The following is a 24,280-nucleotide window of genomic DNA, read 5'->3' as shown; positions in this document are numbered from 1 at the left end:
TTTTATATTTTAGTTGTATTTTATTGAAATTGTTGTGTGTGGCTGCGGCTAGATGTTCACCTGGGCGCAGCCATCTTGGATCCCCCGAGCATGTTGTTGTTCATAATTTTTATCTTTATTTTCTTCCTCTTCCTAAAGAACCCCCTTCAGCAATTCATATAATTCTGGTTTGGCGGTGATGAATTCCTTTAGCTTTTTTTTTTATTAGTGAAGCTCTTGATCTGGCCTTCGATTCTGAGTGATAGCTTTGCTGGCTAGAGTAATTTTGGCTGTAGGTTCTTGCTATTCATCACCTTGAATATTTCTTGCCATTCCCGTCTGGCCTGCATGGTTTCTGTTGAGAAATCAGCTGATAATCGTATGGGTGCTCCTTTATAGGTAACTACCTGCTTTTCTCTTGCTGCTTTTAATATTCTCTCTTTGTCTTTTGCTCTTGGAATTTTAATTATGATGTGTCTTGTGGTCCTCTTTGGATTCCTTTTGTTTGGGGTTCTGTGCACTTCCTGGACTTTTAAGTCTAATTCTTTCACCAGGTGGGGGAAGTTTTCTGTCACTATTTTTTCCAGTATTCTTTTGGTATCTTGCTCTCTCTTCTTCTGGGATCCCCATAATTCTGATGTTGGTTCGCTTGAAATTGTCCCAGAGGTTTCTTACACTATCCTCAACTTTCTGGATTCTCTTATTTTCTTCCTTCTGCGGAGGAGTGTCCTCTGGCTCTTTGTGTTCCAAATCTTTGTCTTGATTCCTGCGATCTTCCAGATGGTTTTTAGTACTCTGTATGATATTTTTATTTCAGACAATGTTTTCTTTATTTCTAGTTGATCCCTTTTACTTTTTTAAAAATATATATATTTTATTGATTTTATACAGAGAGAAAGAGAGAGAGAGAGATAATTAGAAACATTGATGAGAGAGAATCATCGAACAGCTGCCTCTTGCACACCCCCTAATGGGGATGTGCCCGCAACCGAGGTACATGCCCTTGACTGGAATCGAACCCGGGACCTTCAGTCCCCAAGCTGATGCTCTATCCACTGAGCCAAACCGGTTTTGGCTGATCCCTTTTTATTTCTAGTTGATCCCTTTTCATATCCTCATAGGTCTTGTTTATTTTATCGGTCTTTTTTAGGAAATTCTTGAAAAACCTTATAACTAGTTTTGAATTCATTGTCCAGTCTTTTACTATCCTCCATCTCCTTCCTTTTTGTCCTGTCTCTTCTCTGCATTTTAGCTTCTTCCCTGATTTGATAGAATAGGTTTGTGTGCCAGGTGTTCTGGTAGAGCCCAATAGCACAGCCTTCCCAGTTACCTGTGGGCTGTGTGTGCAGTCTTGTTGTTAAGCCTTGCTTGTTGTTGGTATCACTGGGAAGCGTTGATCTCCAAGCCAATTGGCTGTGAGGATCAGCAGTGTCTCAGCTAGGAGGGCTTCTGTATTCCGCCTGGATGGGGCGGAGTCTCAGGGTGGCACAGATAAGCTTTGGTGAGTCCCGCAAGATTGGTTGCAGGTACGCATATCTCTTTGGTATAGGCACAGACAAGCTTTGGATTTGTCCCTCCTCAGGAGTGTCCTATTCGTGGTGAATAAGGGCTTCCGTGCTCTACTTGGATGGGGTGGAGTCTTGGGGTGGTGCAGACAAGCTTTGGTTTCTCGTGGGCCCTTCCCTGAGTCCCGCAGTAATGGTCTCTGGCTTCACACACCTCTGAGAGATCTCTGCCCACTTCCTGAAAGTCTGGCCTCTCCTTGACTGGGGCCGTCTATCAGAGCAATAGGGTGGTTCTGTTTTCCTCCCAAATAAGAAAGGCAGCCGCACATTAGCGCATTAGCTGTCCGCCTTCTCCGCGTTCCTGGAGTAAGCCAGCAGGGAACTCGGCCCGCCCTCCCCGCGCTCAGCAAGTAAGCCAGTAGCTAACTCAGGTGGCCGCCTTTTCGAGTGCAGAGTTCTCGCACCCTCATAGTTCCTGAGGCTCAGTGTGCCTTCTCTCTCCTTCCTGGATAGTAGAGCCTCTTCTCAGCCAGCGTCTGGTACTTCAGGGCAATGTTTCCCCTGTTTTCCAGTTCTAAATTCAAATTTGTTGTGGTAGGCTGCATTTGGGTGTCTACCCTATGCCGCCATCTTGGTTTCTCCGAATTATTTTTTCTTAATGTCTCTTGAATCTGCCTTTTTTTTTTTTTTTTTTTTAAATCCCCTAGGCTACCATCTTACTCCATGGTTAGCATCATTTCTTATCTGGATTGCTGCAAAGTCTCCTGAGTGTTTACCCTCTTCCAGTCTTACTGTCCAAACCGGTTTTCCCACAGTAATTTGTCTAACATTTAAGCATGTAACTCCTCTGCTAAAAATCCTTATTTGTGATTTTTTTAATTGCCTTCAAGAAGAGTCTGAATTTCTGTTGGCTTTCAGGATTTTCATGATCTGGCTTATTTATCTTTTCATCCTTTTTCACTTTGCCCCCAGTGCTTAGTCGTGTTCAATTACTTACATTTCTCCCTTAAGATTCAAAGTTAGTTCAATTTGGCCTGAGTACTGAAGCTACCCCTGTCTGGAATGCCTTCCCTAGTTCCCTGTTTTTCTCCCTTTGGTTTTGTTAACTCATATTTGTCTCAGTCAAGTGGTATCTCTATGGGATATATTTGATACCCACGACTTTGAGTTGTTTCTCTACAAATTTGTTTTCTGTTATTATTGCTTATCTGTCATCTTACCAGGTACTTGTTAGGGTGAAATGAAAGAAAGGAAGAGTGACTATCTTAAAAAAATGATGTGAATTGCACAGAATATAAGGGAATTAAATAGTAACTTGGGGGTTTACCTAGTAGGAAAAGGAAAGACACATATCCGTTTGCATGAAAGTTTTCTAAGTTAGGAAAGGCATACTGGGTAGACTCTTTTGTAGCTTCAGTGAAATATATCTTTTGACATATAATTTTTATTTAATTAGTTTCTCTGTTTATTAGTTAGGACTTGTTGGATTGCAAGTAGCAGATACAGTTTGAAATAATCTATGGAGAAAAAAGTTACTGGTTCAGTAACCATACAGGGTGGGGTAAAAGTAGATTTACAGTTATGAGTACACAAAGTTTATTATTGTGTTGTTATTAATCAGTTGTATCATCTTTCATATGAACAACTATAAACCTACTTTTGCCCCACCCTGTATAACAGAAATTGTATGGGTAGATATGGGCAATAACTGATAAAGGTGGGAACTTGCTTATAATGAAATTTTCTATACTTACAGTATATACATACTTGTGTCATTTCTCCTACTGCTAATATGCTTCTTTACATGGTGGGACCGTGTTTCTGGCAGCACACGCTTATTTACTTAGAGTCCTATATCAGTGGCTCTAGATAGATTTGATCACATGCCCATTTCTTGACCAATTACTACAGCTGAAGGCAGGATGTACTATGCTTAGTTCAGCCTAGGTCATGTGATGTGCCTACATATGTGACCTAGGGTCTGTTAGCAGAAAATAGATAACTAGGGAAGGGAAGGAGGAGTAGTTCTGGGAAGATAAAAAATTTTCATTGTAACTCCCCCACCCCCATTATAATTTTTTTTATTTTTTATTTACTTTTTTATTATTAAATTATTATCTTTGTACATATACCATTGCCCCCCCCCCATACATGCCCTTTCTCCCCATTATAATTCTTAACCCAGTGAACTGCGTCCAGCATTGTCAGTGGTGAACTTGAGTGGGAAGGGGCAGTGAATGTTTAAAGAAAACAGACAATAGAATATAGCTGGGGCTAGGTGGGACACTGTTCTTGGATGGAGAGACATTGCCACAGCCTGTAAGCCGAGTCTTTATTTTACTAGTATGGTCAGATCCCTCGAGGCAAAGCAAAGGCATGGTCAAGATATGTACAATGTTCTCTTGAGTTTCGAACCTACTAAATTACATGCACTTGAGAATTCTATTAAGCTTTGTTTTGGCAGCACTTGCTGCACCTCCCTCAGCCTATATCATTCAGCCACCTGGGACCACAGGTTTGGACCATAAGGTCAAGCTTACAACCATAGCCAGTGGCTATGTTTGTGCTGGGAGGGTTTTGCCCTCCAAGGGCTTTGCAACAACAGGACTGTGCCCTCCCGTTAGTCTGAGGCTTGAACCTGTCCAAACGCTGTAGCCGCTCTCCACAAACCAGCCTTCTGATTATAAATTTACTAGTGGCCCGGTGCACGAAATTCATGCACATTAAAAGGGAGTTAATTAGAGGAAATACTTTAATATTGCTATTTGCCCTTTCTCTATAATAGAAGTGGCAGAGATGAAAGAAAATAAGTAAAATGAAAATCTTCTTGTCTGGGTGCGCCGAGGGACCTAGTGTCAAGTCCCTGCCCACTGCTTGCACGTGCTTCAAAAATGCAGGAGACTCAGACTCGGCTGGCCCCACCCCCATTGGGTGAGACCCAGACCCAGTTGTCCCCACCCCATCAAGCCCCTCTGGGCAGGGAGTGCAGCCTCAGGTCCCCCAGCAGCACTGGATGGGGAGTGCAGCTTCAGGTTCCCTGTCAAGCACCGCAGGGCTCCATGCAGCCTCAGGTTCCTGCTGCAGTTGTGATGTTATGGCATTGCAGCTAATTTGCATATTCCTCTATTATATAGATAGATTTTTCTATATACTTTATTTGTGGGAAGGAGATGTCCTGTACTATGGATCTGAGTATTCCAGGTACTGAAATGATAAGTCCAATATTTTAAAGAACTAAATTGGTTTGTGCTGGATTATGACAAATACTTGTTGGGCTGTTTGCTAAACAAGACATCCGTGAGATGCTAATGCTTATAAGCTAATAGTCTAAACAAATAAATGCAAAGGTGCTAAGGTAGAGGGATATCTAGGGTGTAGTGGGAGCTGTGTCTAAATCAGACTTTGGGATAATGGAAAACTTTCTTGAAGGGAAGTTAATAGAGGGAAGAAATATGGGTTGGGTGGGATGGGGTAGAAGTGCTTAGGGCAGAACCTGTGTAAGGTACAGAGATGTGAAATAAGTAATATCTGTGGCATGGTATTTTGGCAACAGCTACATCACTTACCAACCTTTCACCTGATGACTGACTTTTTCACTTAACTTTAGATTTCATTGCTAACTGTTGATTGTTTGTTTGTTTGTTAATCCTTACCTGAGGGTATTTTTCCATTGGTTTTTAGGGAGAGTAGAATATAGAGGAAAAGATGGAGAGAAACATGGATGTGAGAGGAACACATCAATTGGTTGCCTCCTGTGATAGGTTGCCTCCTGCGTGAGCCCCACTAGGGCCCTGGGCTGGGGAGTAGCCTGCAACCAAGGTATGTGTAGGCTACTGGAATCGAACCTAGGACCCTGTATTCCACAGGCTGACACTCTATCCACTGAGCCAAACAGGCTAGGGCAGTAACTATTGATTCTTGATCAACTCTTTAGTTATGGGTTATAAAATAGTAATCAGTTTTGGATTTCATTGTTCCTTTTAATTAGTCTTTTAAAAAATATTTTTATTGATTTTTAGAGAGAGAGTAAGGGAGAACGGTAGAGAGATAGAAACATCGATGAAACAGAAACATTATCTATAGGCTGCCTCCTGCACATCCTCTACTGGGAATTGAGCCAAGCCACCAACTGGGGCTTATGCGCTGACCAGGAATTGGATCTGTGATTTCTTGGGTCCATGCAACAACCACTAAGCTATACCGGCCAGGCCGTAGTCTTTTATGGAAAGATTTCCCTCATTAAATAGGACTATTTTGTTACCTTGAAGTAACATTTTACTCAAAAGGCAGAATAAATGCTTAGTTTTCCCCCTTATATAATAATTTCCAGACTGTAATAGTCACCTCCACTGATGGCAAATGAAGTTGTCCTTTTTCTTTTTCTTTTGTGGCTATTGCTTTGGAATATCATATATATTTATATTATAAATACTAGAGGCCTGCTGCACAAAATTTGTGCATGGTCGGGGTGGGGGATCCCTTAGCCTGGCATGCACCCTCTCCATTTTGACATCCCTCTCACAGTCTGGGACCTCTGGCTCCTAACCACTCACTGGGCCTGCTAGCTTCTGCCTTGCTAGCCTGATCACCCCTAACTTTCTCTGCCTTGGTCCCTGCCACCGTGGCTTTGTCCAGGAAGAAGTTGGACATCTGAAAGATGTCTGGTTGACCGGGTCTAATTAGCATCTTACTTTTTTATTAGTATAGATTATATACTTTTGGGCCTTTTTTCATTTAAGATTATAGTTTGACATAAACTTTCCTTTATTTATATATTATAATTTTTATGTTTTTTATAGTAAGAAGACATTATTTTGGATAATAGGAAGAGCTGTAGAATTTGCAGATATCAACTGTGGCCTTAATGAGCACATTGATAGCATCCGGACAGACAGTAAGTATTACTAAAGTCATAGGGTATGACTTTACACATAGGTTTCTAAGCTTTTAACAGATTTTGATACTAGAATTTCTCAAAGAGCTTGTGGTTACATAAAACATGTTGACCCAAAAAGCCTTCAGAACTACATTGTGGTCCTGGTTTTAATATGTGTTTTAGTTTCTCTGCTACTAAAATGCCCCTTCTTCCTCTTTCATATTTTACATGTTGTTAGCCATTCACAAATATTATTATGCACCTGTATTTGTGCCTAAATCCCAGGAGTCTATGTCATAATCCATGTCCTCAGGGAGCATGGCCAATTTGGGAAATATGCCCATACAGATGAAAATTTGTCAGTAAAACCAACACTTGTGAGGCTCTACAATAACTAAGCAAAACTAATACTGGCAGTAAGTAATGAAGGATTATAGAAAATGTTGAAGAATAATAGAGAAATACACTTTCCTACCATTCTTTGGCAGAAAGCTGTATATTGTTCAGCAACTGACTTTTTCCTCTTAAGAATGTGTTTCACATCTTTCTGGTTTTTATATACATCTGTATTTGCATTCTACCTTAAACTTTTTAATAGCTGCATACTATTCCAGAAGGTATTTTTCCATAATTTATTTAATCATGCTCTTTGCCATCAATATTTAGGATGTTTTTAATGTTATATAATAATAGTTCTTATGATAGATAGATTTACATTTTAGATTATTGGTTATCTTAATTTGGTTACATTGTCTATAAATTTTTTTTCAGTGATGTACTATTTAAGCCTTGATGAGATTTAGTATCTACCTTTCCCTTTTCACAGCACACTTAAAATCATATAGTAGGTAACCTAGTTTCCAGGAAAGATTGTTTTGGTTCTTGGTAGCATTTGTTTCTGAGGGAGTTGCTTTTGATCTTGTCTGTGATCATGTCGTGTTTGGATCCCATAAGTTCCCTATGTATTCTTTATAGAGTGATTTTTTTTTAAAATTCTTTATTGTTGAATGTTCTTTTTCTTATGGTTTTAAATAGGTAAAGTATTATATTTTATTGATGATAGTATCATTCTTCATAGGCCCATTCTTCCTAGATGGCTGATATTGAGTATTAAATAGAATCTTTCTTGGTCATTATAGAAATTTATTATTTTTTAGATTTTTTTCCCTATGAAGGAGAGTTATTTAAAATTACTATTCCTTACATACATATAACAGACTTATACATAAAATGTTACGTTAAATCATTTTAGTGTTGTGTTGATGATATGAAGGGTTCTTTTTTTTTTAGTGGAAAGTTTTTTTTTAAAGTGGTATTTATTTGTATATCTACTTTAATGACAGTACTGACCATTGCCGGACCACTGTTAAGAGTTTGTGTTCACTGTACTGCTAATTATAGATTTTTTAAAAATATATATTTTATTGATATTTTTACAGAGAGGAAAGGAGAGAGATAGAGAGCTAGAAACTTCGATGAGAGAGAAACATTGACCAGCTGCCTCTTGCACACCCCCTACCAGGGATGTGACCACAACCAATGTACATGGAATCGAACCCGGAACCTTTCAGTCCGCAGACCAACCGACGCTCTACCATTGAGTGCCTGGCCTGCACCCTCTTGCAATATGGGACCCCATGGGGAATGTTGGAGAGCTGGTTTTGACCTGATACCCACAGACCAGGCCGAGGGATCCCATCGGTGTACAAATCCATGTACTGGGCCTCTAGTATGCATATGAGATCTTTGGTTAATCTCTTTCCACCCTCCCTCCTCTCCCCTTCCCTCTGAGATTCATCAGTCTGTTTCATGTTGCCATACCTGTAGTTTCCGCTTCTGTATTGAGCATCTGCCCCCTGGTGGTCAGTGTGTGTCATAGCTACCTGCAGGTCAGTTGGTTCCTTAGGCTTTTATATATATAGACTAGTACCCCTGCGCACGAATCTGTGTGCCAGTTGCTCTCTGTGGGCCCTGGCCACTCCATGCCCACTGCCTAGAGGCTGTCATTGGCCCAGAGACCCATCCGTGGCCAGCCCTCATTGCTGGGTCAACAACGCAAGTGTTTCGTGCCCCAGCCTGGCTAGAGGCCCATCTTCAGCCAGATGCAGAACGTTCTTGCTGTCTGCTCTCAGTGTTTCTCCCCCCCAACCCCCCCAACCTTCTCTGGGACTGGGGGACTCCAGCAGGGCCGAGAGGACTGGGCACTGCCATCTTGTGGCTATGGGCACCACCATATTTGTGACAGAGTGATGGTTAATTTGCATATTACCCTTTTATTAGATGGGATTATTGGGTAAATTGTGGTAGTTTGTGTGGTTTTTGAGAAATGAGTCCATTCATATCTGTTGTCAAACTTTTGTATATACAGTTGTTTATAGGATTCCCTTGTTATTATTTTTTTTTTTTTTTAGTTTTAATAATTTAGTGTCTGTAAAGGATTCCTTAGGTGTTTGTAGGGTCTGTAGTAATATCTGTTTTATTCCTGATATTTGTAATTTGTGTGTTACTTTTTTTCCTCAGTTTTTCCTAGAGATTTGTCAATTTTACTGATATTTTCAAAGAACCATCAATTTATTTCATTGATCTTTTTTCTTTACTTTGGTTTTCAACTTCATTTATTTCTGGTCTTATCTTTATTCCCTACTGGCTTTGGGTTTATTTTGCTCTTCTTTTCAAGAGCTCTTAAAGAAGACAGCTCTTCTTTATTGATTTGAGACTTCCTCTTTTCTAATGTATGCATTTAGTGCTGTAAATTTCTGTCATCGCTGTTTTAGCTGTGTCTACAAATTTTGGTATGATCTATTTTTTATTTCCTTTTATTTCAATGCATTTTTAAATTTTTCTTGCGACTTACTATTTGACTTATGGATTATTTAGTATATTGCTTAGGTTCCAGGTGTTTAGAGATTTTCTTGTTATCTTCTGTTGTTAATTTCTAATTTGATTTTGTTGTGATCAGAGAACATATTTTATATAATTTCAGTTCTCTTAAATTTTTTGAATTGTTTTTTTAATAGTCTAACTGTTAGACTAACATATGGTCTATATATTGTGTGTTCTGTGGGCACTTGAAAAGAATGTATATTCTCCTGTTATTGGGTGGCTTGTTCTCCAAATGTTGATTAGATCATTATAATGGTATTATTGACTTTTACATCCTTGCAGATCTTCTGTCTAGTTGTTCTATAAATTGTTTAGAGAGGGTTATTGGAGTCTCTTAACTATAATTGTGAACTTGTCTATTTCTTTCAATTCTGTCAGTTTTTGCTTCACTTTATTTCTTTGTTGTTTGGTGCATACACATTGAGGGTTGCTATGTCTTTTTGGTGGACATATTTTTTTTAATGTACATTTTTTATGTAATGTACTCCTGTGGTAATTTTGCTTTAAATTCTACTTTACCTGGTATTAATATGTAAAAAATGTAATCTTGCCGAGACCGGTTTGGCTCAATGGATAGAGCATCGGCTTGGGGACTGACGGGTCCCGGGTTCGATTCCGGTCAAGGGCATGTACCTTGGTTGCGGGCATATCCCCAGTAGGGGCTGTGCAAGAGGCAGCTGATCGATGACTCTCTCTCATCGATGTTTCTAACTCTCTATCTCTCTCCCTTCCTCTCTGTACAAAATCAATAAAATATATATATATATTTAAAAAAAATGTAATCTTAATTTAAATAGGCAAATGTTGGTGGCTGCCATAACAACAGTGCAGTTCTGAAAGATGGAGAGAGCTATGACACAATACATTTAATTACAAGCTAAAATTTGTTGTAAGAAAGTTTTAAGGGAAGAGGGAATATGAGGTATTTTATTTTTATTATTATTTTTTTAATCTTCACTTTAGAGCATGTTAAGAGAGAGCGAGAGAAGGGGGGAAGAGTTAGAGATTGAGAGAGAGAGAAAAATATTAATGTGGGAGAAGCATTGATTAGTTACCTTCCTTATGTGCCCCAAATGGGGTTTGAAGCTGCAACCCAAGTATGTGCCCTGACCGGGAATCGAACTGGCAACCGTTTGGTGCACAGGACAACACTCAAGGAACTGAGCCACACTAGCTGGGCTATGATTTTATTTAATTTAATTTAATTAATTATTATTTTTAAAAAGATGCTTTTTTAAATTTATATTACTGAGAGGAAGGGAGAGGGAGAAAGGAATAGAAGCAGCAATGATGAGAAAGAATCATTGATGAGCTGCCTTCTGAATGCTCCCTACTGGGGATTGAGCTTGCAACCCGGGCATGTGCTCTGACTGGGAATTGAACCATGACCACTTGGTTCATAGGTAGGTTGATACTCAACCAGTGAGTTACACTGGCCAGGCTGGACTATGATTTTAAATTGATTAATCAAGAAGAAATAATTGAATGTGACACTTGATCAAAGATTTGAAGGAGTGAGAAAGCAATGCAAATACTTTGGGGCAGAGTATATGAAAGGCCAGCAGGGAGGTAGGCCATGGTAAAAATGTTAGTTTTTACTCTGAGTGACATGAGGAACCAATTTGAAGATTTAGAGCAGACCCTGATTCATTCTGATTTATGATGTATGAAGATCACTCTGGATGGTAAGTTGAAAATAAACTATAGGGATCAAGGGTTGGAAGCAGGGAGACCATTTAAGAGATAAGAGTACAGGGGATGGTAGCCAACTAAATGGTTAGAGCAGGTTTTCGGGATAACATTAGACATTTAGTTTTAGATTTGTTAAGTTTGAAATGTTTATTAGCCAGGCAGAGAAAGCAAGTAGTCTGCCTGGAGTTCTCCAGATATATGAGTCCCTGTCCTTACAGAGCTTACATTTTACTGGAATATGGGTAGTAAATACAATAAGTAAGTAAAACAATAAAATAATATACTATGCTAGAAGATAATTAAGTCTTATAGGGAAGAAGGATTAAGTAGTGTTAGGGGACTGGCTTCCTGAGAAGGTAACAGTTAAGTAATGATAGGAAGGCAGTGAGGAAATACTACCTGTGAGAATAGTAATTCACATAGAGGAATCAAGATGTAAAGAGGCTCCCAGGTGGACGCATGGCTAGTGTGTTTGAAGAAGAGCAATGAGGGAAGTGTGGCTGGAGTGACATGAGTGATGAAAAAGGATTAGGGACGACATCATTGAAGTAACAAGTGTCTGGGATATAGGCCATTTTAAGGCTCTGGCTTTTACCCTGACGGAGGTAGGAAGCTAGTGGATAGTTCAGCAGAAGAGAGGCATGATCCTACCCTACAGTTTAATCAATTCGCTCTTGATTGCTGTGCTAAGTAGACTGAAGGGGCAAGGGTGGAAGCAGGAAGATCAATGAGACAGTAATCTAGGCAAGAGGCTGTGGTAGCAGTAGAGATGGTGAGGAATGTTCATATTTCTGGATACATTTTAAGGGTTGTACTGACAAATTTGGCTTACTGATAGGATGTGGACTGAGCGGAGTCAAGAGCTATTCCAGTAGTATTTTTGACCTGAGCAGTTGGAAGAATAGAATTGCATTGAGATGGGGAAGTCTGGGAAGAGCAGGTTGGAGGATTTGATCAGTAGCTCAGTTTTGGATATGTTAAGTTTGTGATTCTAGCAGACCTCCAAATATGGGTGTTCAGTATTGTTTTATGATTTTTCTTAATAGAAATAATGATATTAAAACAGTGTATTCATTGTTCAGAAAATGTTACATTTGTAAGATGCTAATTTTTAACATGTTTATTCCTGGGAAAACTTGAATATTTTGGAGAGGAAGAAATTGATTGGCTGCTTTTTGGCTTTGCTCCCAGAGATGATAGTACTTTCTTAGAGTTAAATAAGATATTGTTCCAATATTAGAAATGGAAATATAACTATATAGTCTGAGTGTTTCTGCTTGCTTTTTATTTTAGGTCCTATTACTGCTGGATTGTGCAAGATATTTAACCCTGTTTTCTTTGAGATATGACTTAACTATTAAACATCTTACATAATAAAGGGAAATATTTTAGTTTTGGAAGTCAGAATGCCAAGGAGAAGGAAAAATCTTGGGGGAAATCCTTTTCGGAAGACTGCAAACTTTAAGGAAGTTGTCGTATCCAGTGTTGCTAGTCATGAGGAGCCAACTACTCTTCCTTCCATGTGTGAAACAAAAGTTGATCAGGAAGAACTCTTCACCAAAATCTCAGAGATGTTTTCTGATCTGGATCCTGATGTAGTGTATTTGATGCTTTCTGAATGTGATTTCAAAGGTGAGAAAAAGTTTAGTTTGAACCCTTTGTAACTTATAAGAAGGACTTCATGTACTATGCAATGACTGTAGTAATATAGAAAAATGACTGCCTTATTTCTATTTTATCACCTATTGAGCATCTACTGGGGGAAAGGTTCTAAGTTTGGTATACTGAAGGATGTGAAGAATAAAGCATAGTTTCTGCTTTTAAGAAATGTACAGTTCTTAATGTAAGATGTATGTATAGATATCATAGTCTATGTTTACTTTTTTTTTTTTACCTCCCTGCTAGACCAGGTTGGCACTATTGACATTTTGGACTGGATAATTCTTTCCTGTTAGTGGCTTTCTTTGCATTGTAGGATATTCAGCAGCATCCCTGGCCTGTATCCCCTAGATGCCAGTAACACATTCTCCCCCATCCCAATTTGTGATAATTAAAAATGCCTCCATACATTGTCATTGTTCCCTAGGTGTCAGAATCATCCCAATTGAGAATCACTGTCCTAGAATGTAAGCTCCATAAAGACAGATTTTAAAAACTGTTTTGTTTACTGCTGTATCCCCAACCCTTAAAATAGCAAATGACTCATGGTAGCACCTCAGTAAATATTTATTGAGGGAAAAGGTAACTATAATTGTGAAAATGAGAGCTGATAAGGGTTGAGCTAGTTTCAAAACATTGGCTTTGGAGTCGAGAAACCTGGGTTGTATTTCCAGCTCTGCCACTAAAACCTCTGTGGGTCTCAGTTTTCTTATCTGTTAATGAGGAAAATAATAGTATGCCCCCCAAAATTAGTTATTTGGTCAGGATCAAGGGATGTGTGTGTGTGTGTATAAAATCTTCAGTATAATAAGTTATTAATGACTTGTAATAAATTATTTAGAAGTATGTTTGCTTCAGAGGGGAAAGTCTCAAAGTTGAGTGGATGAATAAATTACATGTTGATTCTTAGTATTGCAATTGACCATGATTAGTAGAAGAAAATTATTCTATATTTGGGAAGTTTTGGTAATGCGTGATAAACTTCCATTTTTATTCATTACATTGTTATGTGAGCGTATTTATCCTATTATGATATATATGCAGAAAACCAGTTTTTAGCAGTCCACATGATGCCTAGAAATGATGGTGTATAGAATTCTTAAGTGTAACTTTAGTATTTATTTCCTAATGTTGATGTCTTTAAAATTTATTTGTTGCACATAAACTAACAATGAGGAATTCGAAGAAAAATATATTACCCTCAATTCTAACAAAAACATATTTCTCTTTTCTACTTTATTCATAAATACTGATATTTTGAGTATGAATAGTAGTAGCATTGATGAAATTGTATATTATGCTTTTTAAATTTAAACTAACATAAGCATTTTTTTCAGTGTTGCTGGAATCTAAATTTATTTAGATCAGCTTTCTAATAGTCCACTGAGTTTTGTGTTTAAGGTACTTAATTATATCTTAAGTTTTTCATGAATAATAAATATTTCAGAGACCATTGTGGTACAAATTGCTTTTTCTTTCTTTTGGCTTTTTTCTTAGTCTCAGAGTTTTATTTCTTAAGTCATGGGTAAGAACAGTTTTCAACTCTTGGAAACACTGTTACATTGTCTACCAAGGAGGTATGCCAGTTTGAAATATCACAAGCACTGTATAATTATAGTGATTTCACCACAGCCTTTTCAGAATTGCATATTTTAATAGAAATAAAATAACTTTTCTCAATTTGTGTTTTTTCTGTATTTTTTAAGTAAAGAGGGATGTTGCACATTTTGTATATAAATTGTTCATCAATTCTTGTGTGAATTGCTTATGTGTTTTTGTGTGTTATTTTTACCATTGTTTTAATTTTTTTCAACAATCTGTGTGAGGACTTTTCATTTATTTGTGTGATCTATATCTTGACCTTTTATTTATTTTAATATTGCTTTTCCCTTTATACACATTACTTTTTTTGGGTTCATCTTTTCCTTTGTGGTTTTTCTATCACGTATATTTTCTTTCATAGAAATACCGCTTGTATTTTCTTTCATTTTCTTAAACTCCTTTTTTCTTTGTTTAGGGCTTCTAGCTTTGGTAGTAGTATTGTTGTAATCTCCTACCTGGTCTCTGTCAGGCTTGTCCCCTCCAATCCATCTTTGTTTTTCTTCTTAAGGGAACATTAATTGGGTGCTTACTAGGTGCCAGTCCTTGTGTACAGCAATTATTCATGGATTATCTCATTTAATCCTCACAGCAACCCTATGAGGTAGGTACTTTTATTATCCCCATGTTGCAAATGAGAAAACCAGGCTTAGGGAAGTTAAGCAACATACTCACAAAGTGTCATAGCCGGCAAGTAGGAATTTAAATGCTGTTGTTCTGACTCCAGACGAGAGTTGTTACCGTGCTGTGTTGTTTCCATGTTTAACTTCCTTAAAAGAACACAAGATAAAAATCTCACATTTCAAATGCTTAATTCTAATGGCTCCCTGTTTGTGTTGTAACAGAAAGAGCTCACCATTGGAGTCAGATTTACCAGCCATGAGTCTGTCACTTATTATCTGTGTGACTTGGGCCAACTTAATGTACTTTTTGAACTTCATTTTCTTTATCTATTTGCTAAGAATACGATACTTCATTGTTATATTTGAGGATTCAGTGAGGTGATACATATACCGTAAACTTCTAGCCCAAATGTTATATGATAGGTCATTTCCCTTCAAGTTCCCTTATAAATAAAATTGATATTTCTTACCATGACATACAGGACACCTGAGCTCCCTTTCCAGTTTCATCTCCTCCTCTTATCCACTCCACTATGCTATTGTGTGCCCACCGACTTCTCTTAATATCTTAAACATGCTTTATGTTCTCAGGACTGGCTTTGCCTTTCCCTTTTGTATCTGACAATTTTTTTTTTATTCCTCAAATCCTAGTTCACCTATCACCTTATGTGATGTCTTTTCTTATCCTCCTACAAGGCTGCAATGGCATTTATATATTATTTAAAGTGTGCATTATTTAATCTGTAATGTAATTGTCTTCAAATATAATTATCTTTAGTTGCCTCCATTAAACTGTAAAAAGTCCTTAAATTTTCTGTTTAATTATTTTTCAATTCCAGTTGACATACAATATTATATTAGTTTCAGGTGTACAACATAGCGATTAGACATTTGTTACAAAGTGATCACCCTCATAAGTCTAGTACCCATCTGGCATCATATATAATTATTATAGTATTATTGACTGTATTTCCTATGCTGTACTTTGTATCCCAGTGACTGTCTTTATAACTGGCAATTTGTTTTTCTTAATTTGCAAAGTTCCTTTAAGTGTAGTATTAATAAAACAATGTCTTACTCATCTTTGTACAAAGTATGTCTGCTATGTAGGTAGTGCCTGTTCTTACATATTTTATTAAGTGAAATTCATGGCATGGATTACATATTCAAATTAGATTTACTAAAAGAGTACCTTAAATACTTACTATTTAAAAGGCCATGCAGTAGGTAAGTATTTTTGAATAGATCAACTGGTTTTAGGATTTTTAGAAATAACCCTAGTACATACAATTATAGATCTTTTTACATTTACTCAGTAAATTCATCAGAAAATATCTACTTGATGGCAGTTTAAATAACCTAATTATTACTGTTTGTAAGTAACAACATTGCATATCTCTATCTTTCTTTATATTCTGTAATGCAAAATCCAGTATAATTATTTGTAAGTTTTAATAATTATATTTAATATTTTCAGTACATGTATGCATATATTTTATTGCTGTTATTCTTATTGTTGTGCAGTTGATAATGCCATGGATTGTCTATTAGAATTATCTGCCACTGATACCAAGATAGAAGAGTCGTCTTCAAAAAGCATCATTGCTTCTGAGAAACAAGTAAGTGCAGCAGTAAATGAAATAATGGAAAAGTGTCCACCGGAAGAAGAAAGTGAAGATTCAAAAATGGATTCATTCTTCGACATGCAGTTAACTGAAGACTTGGATTCCTTGATACAGAATGCTTTTGAGAAATTGAACTCTTCTCCTGATGGCCAAGAATGCTCATTTTTGCCTTTGCAAGATGTTAATAGTTTTAGTGACCCAAGTGCATTTATAAATTCAGATTCAAATAGTATGGATTTGAACAATGAAAATTTAGAGACTTCTGCCTCTACTTTAAGTTCAAACACCTTAACTTCACAGTCAGTTTCAAATGAGCCCGGAAGTTTTATAAAGCATGACACATTGGAAGATTCTCTTCTCAGTAGTTCTTTAAATGTAACAGATGACACTACGGTGGGTTGTAGCAATCAAAAAGAGAATGATCTTTTAGAATCTGAGTGTGTTGAGACTCAGTTCTCTCAAGCCCCTGTAGATTTGGATGCCAGTGAACCTCAGGCTCCTTTAAACTGTACTGTGCAAAATCCAGGGCTTGGTTTACTGGGTGCCGGTGGGAATCAGACATCTACTTCTACCCCTGATGTGTTTGTACCTTCTGAAGAATTCAATTTCAAGCCACACAAGCATAATGAATTGCCACCAAAGGGAAAGGATGTAAGTTACTGTCCAGTGCTTGCCCCTTATCCTCTGTTGCTGCCTCCTCCACCTCCACCAATGTGGAATCCAATGATTCCTGCTTTTGACCTCTTTCAAGCAAACCATGGCTTTGTAGCTCCTGTTGTTACCACGGCTGCACACTGGAGACCTGTCAACTATACGTTTCCATCCCCAATGATTTCTCACCCTTCTCCAACAAAGATATGGAGAAATCCAGAGGGAACAAGTGCTTATCAAGTGCAAGAAATTCCAGTTTCTCAGGTTGTAAGAAAGAAGACATCTTACGTTGGACTGGTTCTTGTTCTTCTCAGAGGGCTTCCGGGATCAGGAAAATCTTTTTTGGCAAGGTATGAGGTTTAATGGAATTTTAAGAACTCTAGTGCATGAACATGAAGATTGTAATTGAGTATGAACATGTGCTTTTGCTTAATAGAGATGTTTTGTAATCCCTTAAATGTTTATTTTCTACTGATTTTTTTTTTTTCTGACTTTGTGGCTGATTCTACTGTTTTCACCAGAGTAGGAAAAAAAAAAAAAATGATTCCAAGATTGTGTTTGTGAAATCAACAGAAATAACTTTATGTGAAAGAAAACTAATTTGTGTGGGAGAAGGATGAGTTCATCTTTGATTAGAGAGTTAAAGAGCCATACTTGATTTGAATTCAAGGAAGTATTAAGTATAAGAATTCTACTGGTAATTGGAAATTTGGAATTGTAGCATTTTGCTAAATAATGCTTTTAGAAATGTGATTTGAAGGAAGAGAGCAAAGGATGAGTCACTGACTTAATGATAACAATAAAACACTTTAATATTAAGGATATTAAAATTAATTTTGATATTACATTTTGTGAAAGAGATTGGAATGATAAGAATGGTAACTTAAAAGGTAATAGAACTACTCTGGCCGGGTGGCTCAGTTGGAGTGTCGTCCCCATACACCAAAAAGGTTCGATTCCTCCTCAGGGCACATACCCAGGTTATGGGTTCTATTCCTTGTCAGGACGCATTCAGGAGGCACCCTATCAATATTTCTTGCTTACATCTGTTTTTCTGACTTTCTCTTTCCTCTCTCCAAAATCAATAAAAACATATTCTTTTTTTTTTTTTTTTAAATATATATTTTATTGATTTTTCACAGAGAGGAAGAGAGAGGGATAGAGAGTTAGAAACGTTGATGAGAGAGAATCATCGACCAGCTGCCTCTTGCACACCCCCCACCGGAGATGTGCCCACAACCAAGGTACATGCCCTTGACTGGAATTGAACCCGGGACCTTTCAGTCCGCAGGCCAATGCTCTATCCACTGAGCCAAACCGGTGCCGGCAAAACATATTCTTATGTGAATATTTTAAAAAAAATGGTTATAGAACTATGACACAGGTTAGACTTCAGGGGCCTTGAAGCAAGAGGCAGCTGCAGTTAGGAAATGGAGAGAGAAAGAAGCACTTTCCACAAAGTAGGAACTTATTAATATTCTTTTGCCTTTTAAAAAACTTTTTATTCATTGATTTTTAGAAAGATATATAGTTGATTATTGTATGTTCCTTAAACTGGGGATCGAACCGCAACCTTGGTATATTGGGATGATGCCCTAACCAACTATGTGGCCAGGGCCTAATATTTTTTGAATGAGTAGAGAGTAATAACGAGGAAGTGCAGAGACACAGAAGCTGAGTTTTCTTTTTTTTTTCTTTTCTTTTTTTTTCTAAAATATATTTTATTTTTTTTTTTTTTTTTGCCCCCCTCTCTCCCTTCCACACATCCCCTCCCTCCCCAGAGTTTTATGTCCATTGGTTGTACTTATATGCATGTATAAAAGTCCTTTGGTTGATCTATTATCTCCCCCAGATCTTCCTTCCCTCCCCTCTGTAATTTGACAGTCTGCTTGTTGATATACTGTCTCTATAGCTATCTTTTGGTTCATCAGTTTATAATGTTCTTTATTATCCACAAATGAGTGAGGTCATGTGGTGTTTCTCTTTCATTGATTGGCTTATTTCACTCAGCATGATGTTCTCCAATTCCATCCAGGTTGCTGCAAATGATAATTCCTTCTTTTTTATGGCAGCGTAGTACTCCATTGTGTAGATGTACCATGGTTTTTGGATCCAATCATCTGCTGACGGGCACCTAGGCTGTTTCCATATTCTGGCTATTGTAGATTGTGCTGCTATGAACATAGGGGTGCAAATATCCTTTCTGATTGGTGTTTCTAGTTTCTTGGGATATATTCCTAGAAGTGGGATTACTGGGTCAAATGGGAGTTCCATTTTCAGTTTTTTGAGGAAACTCCACACTGTTCTCCACAGTGGTTGCACAGAAGCTGAGTTTTCTCAGAGAAAATGGTATACAGTATTAAATTAGTGTGTAAGCCCAAGGAAATAAGGGATAAAAAAGGCTTTTGGATTTATTGGAAAGAAGCTCATGAATGGCTATCTTAAAAACAATTTTGTTTCATTGTGAAGGTAAAGGACAAAAGGGTTAAGGAAGCATTGATGATAAAGTAGTTAAGGAAAGGAAAGAAGCTGGGTAATAGTTGAATGGGATCCTTAAAGTGTGGTGGAAATTTTTAAATATAGCTGAAATTTATGCATGTTTAAAGGGAAAGAAGTATTAGAGAAGGGAAGACTTAAGAGATAAAGGAGGATAAATGTAGAGTCTCAGAAGGTGGTGAGATCAAGTGAGCATTCACTAGCATGTAAGTTCCATGAATGCAAGAGTTTTTATCTTTTTTTGTTCATTGATGTATGCTTGGCACTTAGTAGATGCTAATTAAAATTAAATTCAAAAGACATTTTGGCTTTACATATACTGTATTTATACATATTTTAGAGGAGAGAATAGTGATATTTTCAGTGGATTTTATTTGTTTAGTCTTTGCATGTATTTCAATTATGTAGAAGATAAATTCCAAAATTTGGGAATAGAGATGTCAGAAACCCCTCCCAAATTATTTTAGCTTTGTACAATTTAACAGATTAAATTAGTTATCTATTAATGTTATATTTTTGGATGTTTTTGGCACACTTAACTTATAGAGATAATTTAGAAGAAAAATTAATGAAAATTCGTTTATATTTACAGGACTATGCAAGAGGATAATCCAAGTGGAGTCATTCTTAGTACTGATGATTATTTTTACATAAATGGACAGTACCAGTTTGATGTAAAGTACTTAGGAGAAGCACATGAATGGAACCAGAATCGTGGTAAGAAAATAGACATCAGAATCCAGATAATATTAAGAGTAGAAAAAAATTCTCTTAGTATTTATATTTTGAGAGACATCCAATTTGTAAAAAGTTGTTTGATTTATAACTAGATATATAACATATATGTCTAGTTATTACTGTCACTATTTTTGTGTTCCATAAGAGGTAAAAGGGGTAGTCTTTCTCAAAACTGTTATGAAGATTAAATGAGTTAATTTTTGTAAAATGCATAGAACATTGCATGGTATGTTTGTTTCATTTATTCAATGGGAATCTTGTCAGAAGTCAGTCAGATTTTCTCCTTGGGTCTCAGAATAGCTCAAGATGGTTACAGTTGTCTGTTATGCTCTGGTTCCTGTTTCCTAAAATGGAATTTGCATTGTTAACCACCAGTCTTTCCTAGGTTGGTTTAATTTTTATGGAGGATAGTGTAAGAGAAAAATGGCTATCCTTAAACTGAAACTGTGGGAAGATTATAGGTAAAACTTTCATTTCTTTCTTAGTGCAGTGCAACTATATTCACTGAAGGTGGTTTATTATGAAATGGTTAGTTACATGATAGTTTAAATTTCATATAGGAAATTCATATTCAATAATATAAACAACCCTGTTGGGTGACTTGGTTGTTTGGAGCATTGTCCATTACACCAGAAAAGTTGTGTGTTCGATTCCTAATTGGGGCACACACCTAGGTTGTAGAATGTCTCTTGGATTTTTAATTATTTCTTTATTAGATTCAGTTAACCATTTCTGGACATAATACATAGACGATGCATATCACATCAGAGGGTACATGATGTCAGCTTGTTTCATTACTAAAGATGTTAGTTGAAGTAATCACCAGATTTCTTCCGAAAGAACCCCCTTCAGCAATTCATATAATTCTGATTTGGTGGTGATGAACTCCTTTAGCTTTTTTTTTATTTTTTATTTATTTTTTTATTTTTTATTAATGAAGCTCTTTATCTGGCCCTCGATTCTGAGTGATAACTTTGCTGCGTAGAGTAATTTTGGCTGTAGGTTCTTGCTATTCATCACCTTGAATATTTCTTGCCATTCCCGTCTGGCCTGCATCAGCTGACTATTGTATGGGTGCTCCTTTATAGGTAACTACCTGGTTTTCTCTTGCTGCTTTTAATATTCTCTCTGTCTTTTGCTCTTGGAATTTTAATTATGATGTGTCTTGGTGTGGTCCTCTTTGAATTCCTTCTGTTTGGGTTTCTGTGTGCTTCCTGAACTTGTAAGTCTATTTATTTTACCAGGTGGGGGAAGTTTTCTGTTACTATTTCTTCAAATAAGTTTTTTTTTTTTTTTTTTTTTTTTTTAAATATATTTTTATTGATTTTGTACAGAGAGGAAGGGAGAGAGATAGAGAGTTAGAAACATCGATGAGAGAGAGTCATCGATCAGCTGCCTCTTGCACACCCCCTACTGGGGATATGCCCGCAACCAAGGTACATGCCCTTGACCGGAATCGAACCCGGGACCCTTCAGTCCCCAAGCCGACGCTCTATCCATTGAGCCAAACCGGTCTCGGCACTTCAAATAAGTTTTGAGTATCTTGCTCTCTCTCTTCTTCTGGGACCCCCATAATTCTGATAGACATCCAATTTGTAAAAAGTTGTTTAATTTATAACTAGATATATAACATATATGTTATATATCTTGAAGTTGTCCCAGAGGTTCCTTACACTATCTTCAACTTTTCGGATTCTTTTTTTTTTTTCTTTTCCAGTTGAGTGTTTTTTGCTTCTTGGTATTCCATATCTTTGACTTGATTCTTGCGATCCCCTAGTCTGCTTTTAGGTCTTTGTATAATATTTTTTTATTTCAGTCAGTGTATGCTTAATTTCTAGTTGATCCCTTTTGATATCCTCGAGGGTCGTGTTAAATACTTTTAGTGTATTTTTAATGATAGGATTTTAATTATGCTGCTAATACATGTGACACACATGTAAAACTTAGATCATATAGTTTTTATTTAATAATTTTTTCTGATTATAACATTAGTGTTTATTATTCAATGTTTACTTGTATTTTAAATTTTTTTTTGTATTTTAATTTTTTGTACATTCAAAAGTGATATTTAGAAGAAGCTATGAGTAAAATTAGCACTACCTGTAACTTTCAAATTATGAAAGCAAGACCAGATTTTTAAAATACCAAGGTCACACTTAATATTGTTATGAAAAATGACTTCATGTTTGTGTTTTTCAGCAAAAGAAGCATTTGAAAAGAAGGTATCTCCTGTAATAATAGATAATACAAACCTACAGGCATGGGAAATGAAGCCATATGTTGCTTTGGTTTGTACCTCATATTGTCATAAGTTTATAATAGTGGGTTCGAAATTATTGGGGATGTCAATTACATAAGTGAATCTTAAATAAAGCAGTTCATGGACTGTCTGTAACTAAGGTTTCTCTGGTCTTCAGCAAAATGAGGAAAAGAGGAAATTAAAAAATACATATTTTATTGATTATTTACAGAAAGGAAGAGAGAGGGATAGAGAGTTAGAAACATCGATGAGAGAGAATCATCGATCAGCTGCCTCTTGCACACCCCCAACTGGGGATGTGCCTGCAACCAAGGTACATGCCCTTGACTGGAATCGAACATGTGACCCTTCAGTCCACAGGCCGATGCTCTATCCACTAAGACAAACCGGTTCGACAGGAATTGTTTTTTTCATAAAGCTAAATTTTTTCTGAGATTAAATTTTTATTAAATATATTTTTATTGATTTCAGAGAGGAAGGAAGAGGGTGAGAGAGATAGAAACATCAATGATGAGAGAATCATTGATTGGCTGGGCTGAAAATTCTGTATCTTTCTTAACATATTAAGGACCTCTTCTCAATACATATGGAATTTAAAAAATTGTATATTTTCATTGTATGGTTATACACTCAGTATTTAGCTAGTTCCATAAGCTACTGATACATGTATTTCTTTTGCTATTATAAATAATGGTGAACGGGATATCCTGTTTGTATACATATCTTTACCCTCTATATAACTGTCAATAGCACAAATTTCTGGAAGTTAGTTGCTGGGTCAAAGAGATTGTTCATTTTACCAATTTAACATGCTCATCAAGTGGGTTTGGCTCAGATAGAACGTTGGCTCCAAGACTGAAGAGTCCCAGATTTGATTCTGGTCAAGGGCACATTCTTTGGTTGTAGGCTTGTTCCCTGGTCCTGGAGGCAACCGATTGATGTGTCTTTCTAACAGTGATGTTTCTCTCTCTGTCTCTTCCTCCTTCCTTCTACTCTCTAAAAATTAATGGAGCCCTGTCCAGTTTGGCTCAGTGGATAGAGCGTCGGCCTATGGACTGAAAAGTCCCCAGTTGATTCTGGTCCGGGGCTCATGCCTGGGTTGTGGGCTCAATTTCTAGTAGGGGGCATGCAGGAGGCAGCCAATCAATGATTCTCTCTCATCATTGATATTTCTATCTCTCTTTTCCTCTCCCTTTCTCTCTGAAATCAATACAAATATATATAAACATATATATATATATAAAACACACAACAACAATGGAAAACTATCCTCAGGTGAGGATTAACAAAACCCACCTCACAAGATTAGATAAGCTTTTGGGTTCTTTCAGTTTTAACATGCTATGAATTGGATACAATGAATTTAATTTCATAAATATAATTATTTATAAAAGCTTTTTATTTTATTTTTTGTTTTCAGTCTCAAAAACATAAATATAAAGTCCTTTTTCGGGAACCAGACACATGGTGGAAGTTCAGACCAAAGGAACTTGCAAGGTAAAATTTGGAGACTACTTAATATATTTTTTATTTCATGACAGTGATAGAAAATCTATTGAAAATTTTCTCCCTTATGAATAATGAATGAAATAAAATGGAGTAGATTGCAGCTTAGCCATTTAAAAATTGATAACAAATTTTATATAACAAAAAGCATATGGGCTTTTTATTCAATTTATGAAGAATGTGCATCT

General features: G+C 36.8%; 1 protein-coding gene across 6 annotated transcripts in view; it reads left to right on the top strand.

The window, feature by feature from the left end:
- N4BP2 (NEDD4 binding protein 2) overlaps nucleotides 1-24,280 on the top strand; it is an 81,889-nt gene that overhangs the window by 9,782 nt on the left and 47,827 nt on the right. For 3 of the 6 annotated variants that reach the window (XM_084900241.1, XM_084900242.1, XM_084900239.1), the window contains exons 2-6: nucleotides 6,284-6,378; nucleotides 16,341-17,442; nucleotides 20,181-20,305; nucleotides 22,526-22,614; nucleotides 24,007-24,083. In XM_084900241.1, the coding sequence (XP_084756367.1) occupies nucleotides 16,352-17,442; nucleotides 20,181-20,305; nucleotides 22,526-22,614; nucleotides 24,007-24,083 (1,382 nt within the window). In that variant the 5' untranslated portion in view covers nucleotides 6,284-6,378; nucleotides 16,341-16,351. Of the gene's footprint in view, nucleotides 1-6,283; nucleotides 6,379-12,228; nucleotides 12,568-14,704; nucleotides 14,798-16,340; nucleotides 17,443-20,180; nucleotides 20,306-22,525; nucleotides 22,615-24,006; nucleotides 24,084-24,280 lie in introns of those variants that run through there. The other 3 variants (XM_084900238.1, XM_084900237.1, XM_084900240.1) reach the window with 2 other exon arrangements.

This window comes from Pipistrellus hanaki, assembly GCF_964339955.1.
Source record: "Pipistrellus hanaki genome assembly, chromosome: 1".
Taxonomy (NCBI): domain Eukaryota; kingdom Metazoa; phylum Chordata; class Mammalia; order Chiroptera; family Vespertilionidae; genus Pipistrellus; species Pipistrellus hanaki.
The sequence above is the reverse complement of the archived record's forward strand: the minus strand, read 5'-3'. Positions and strand labels throughout refer to the sequence as shown.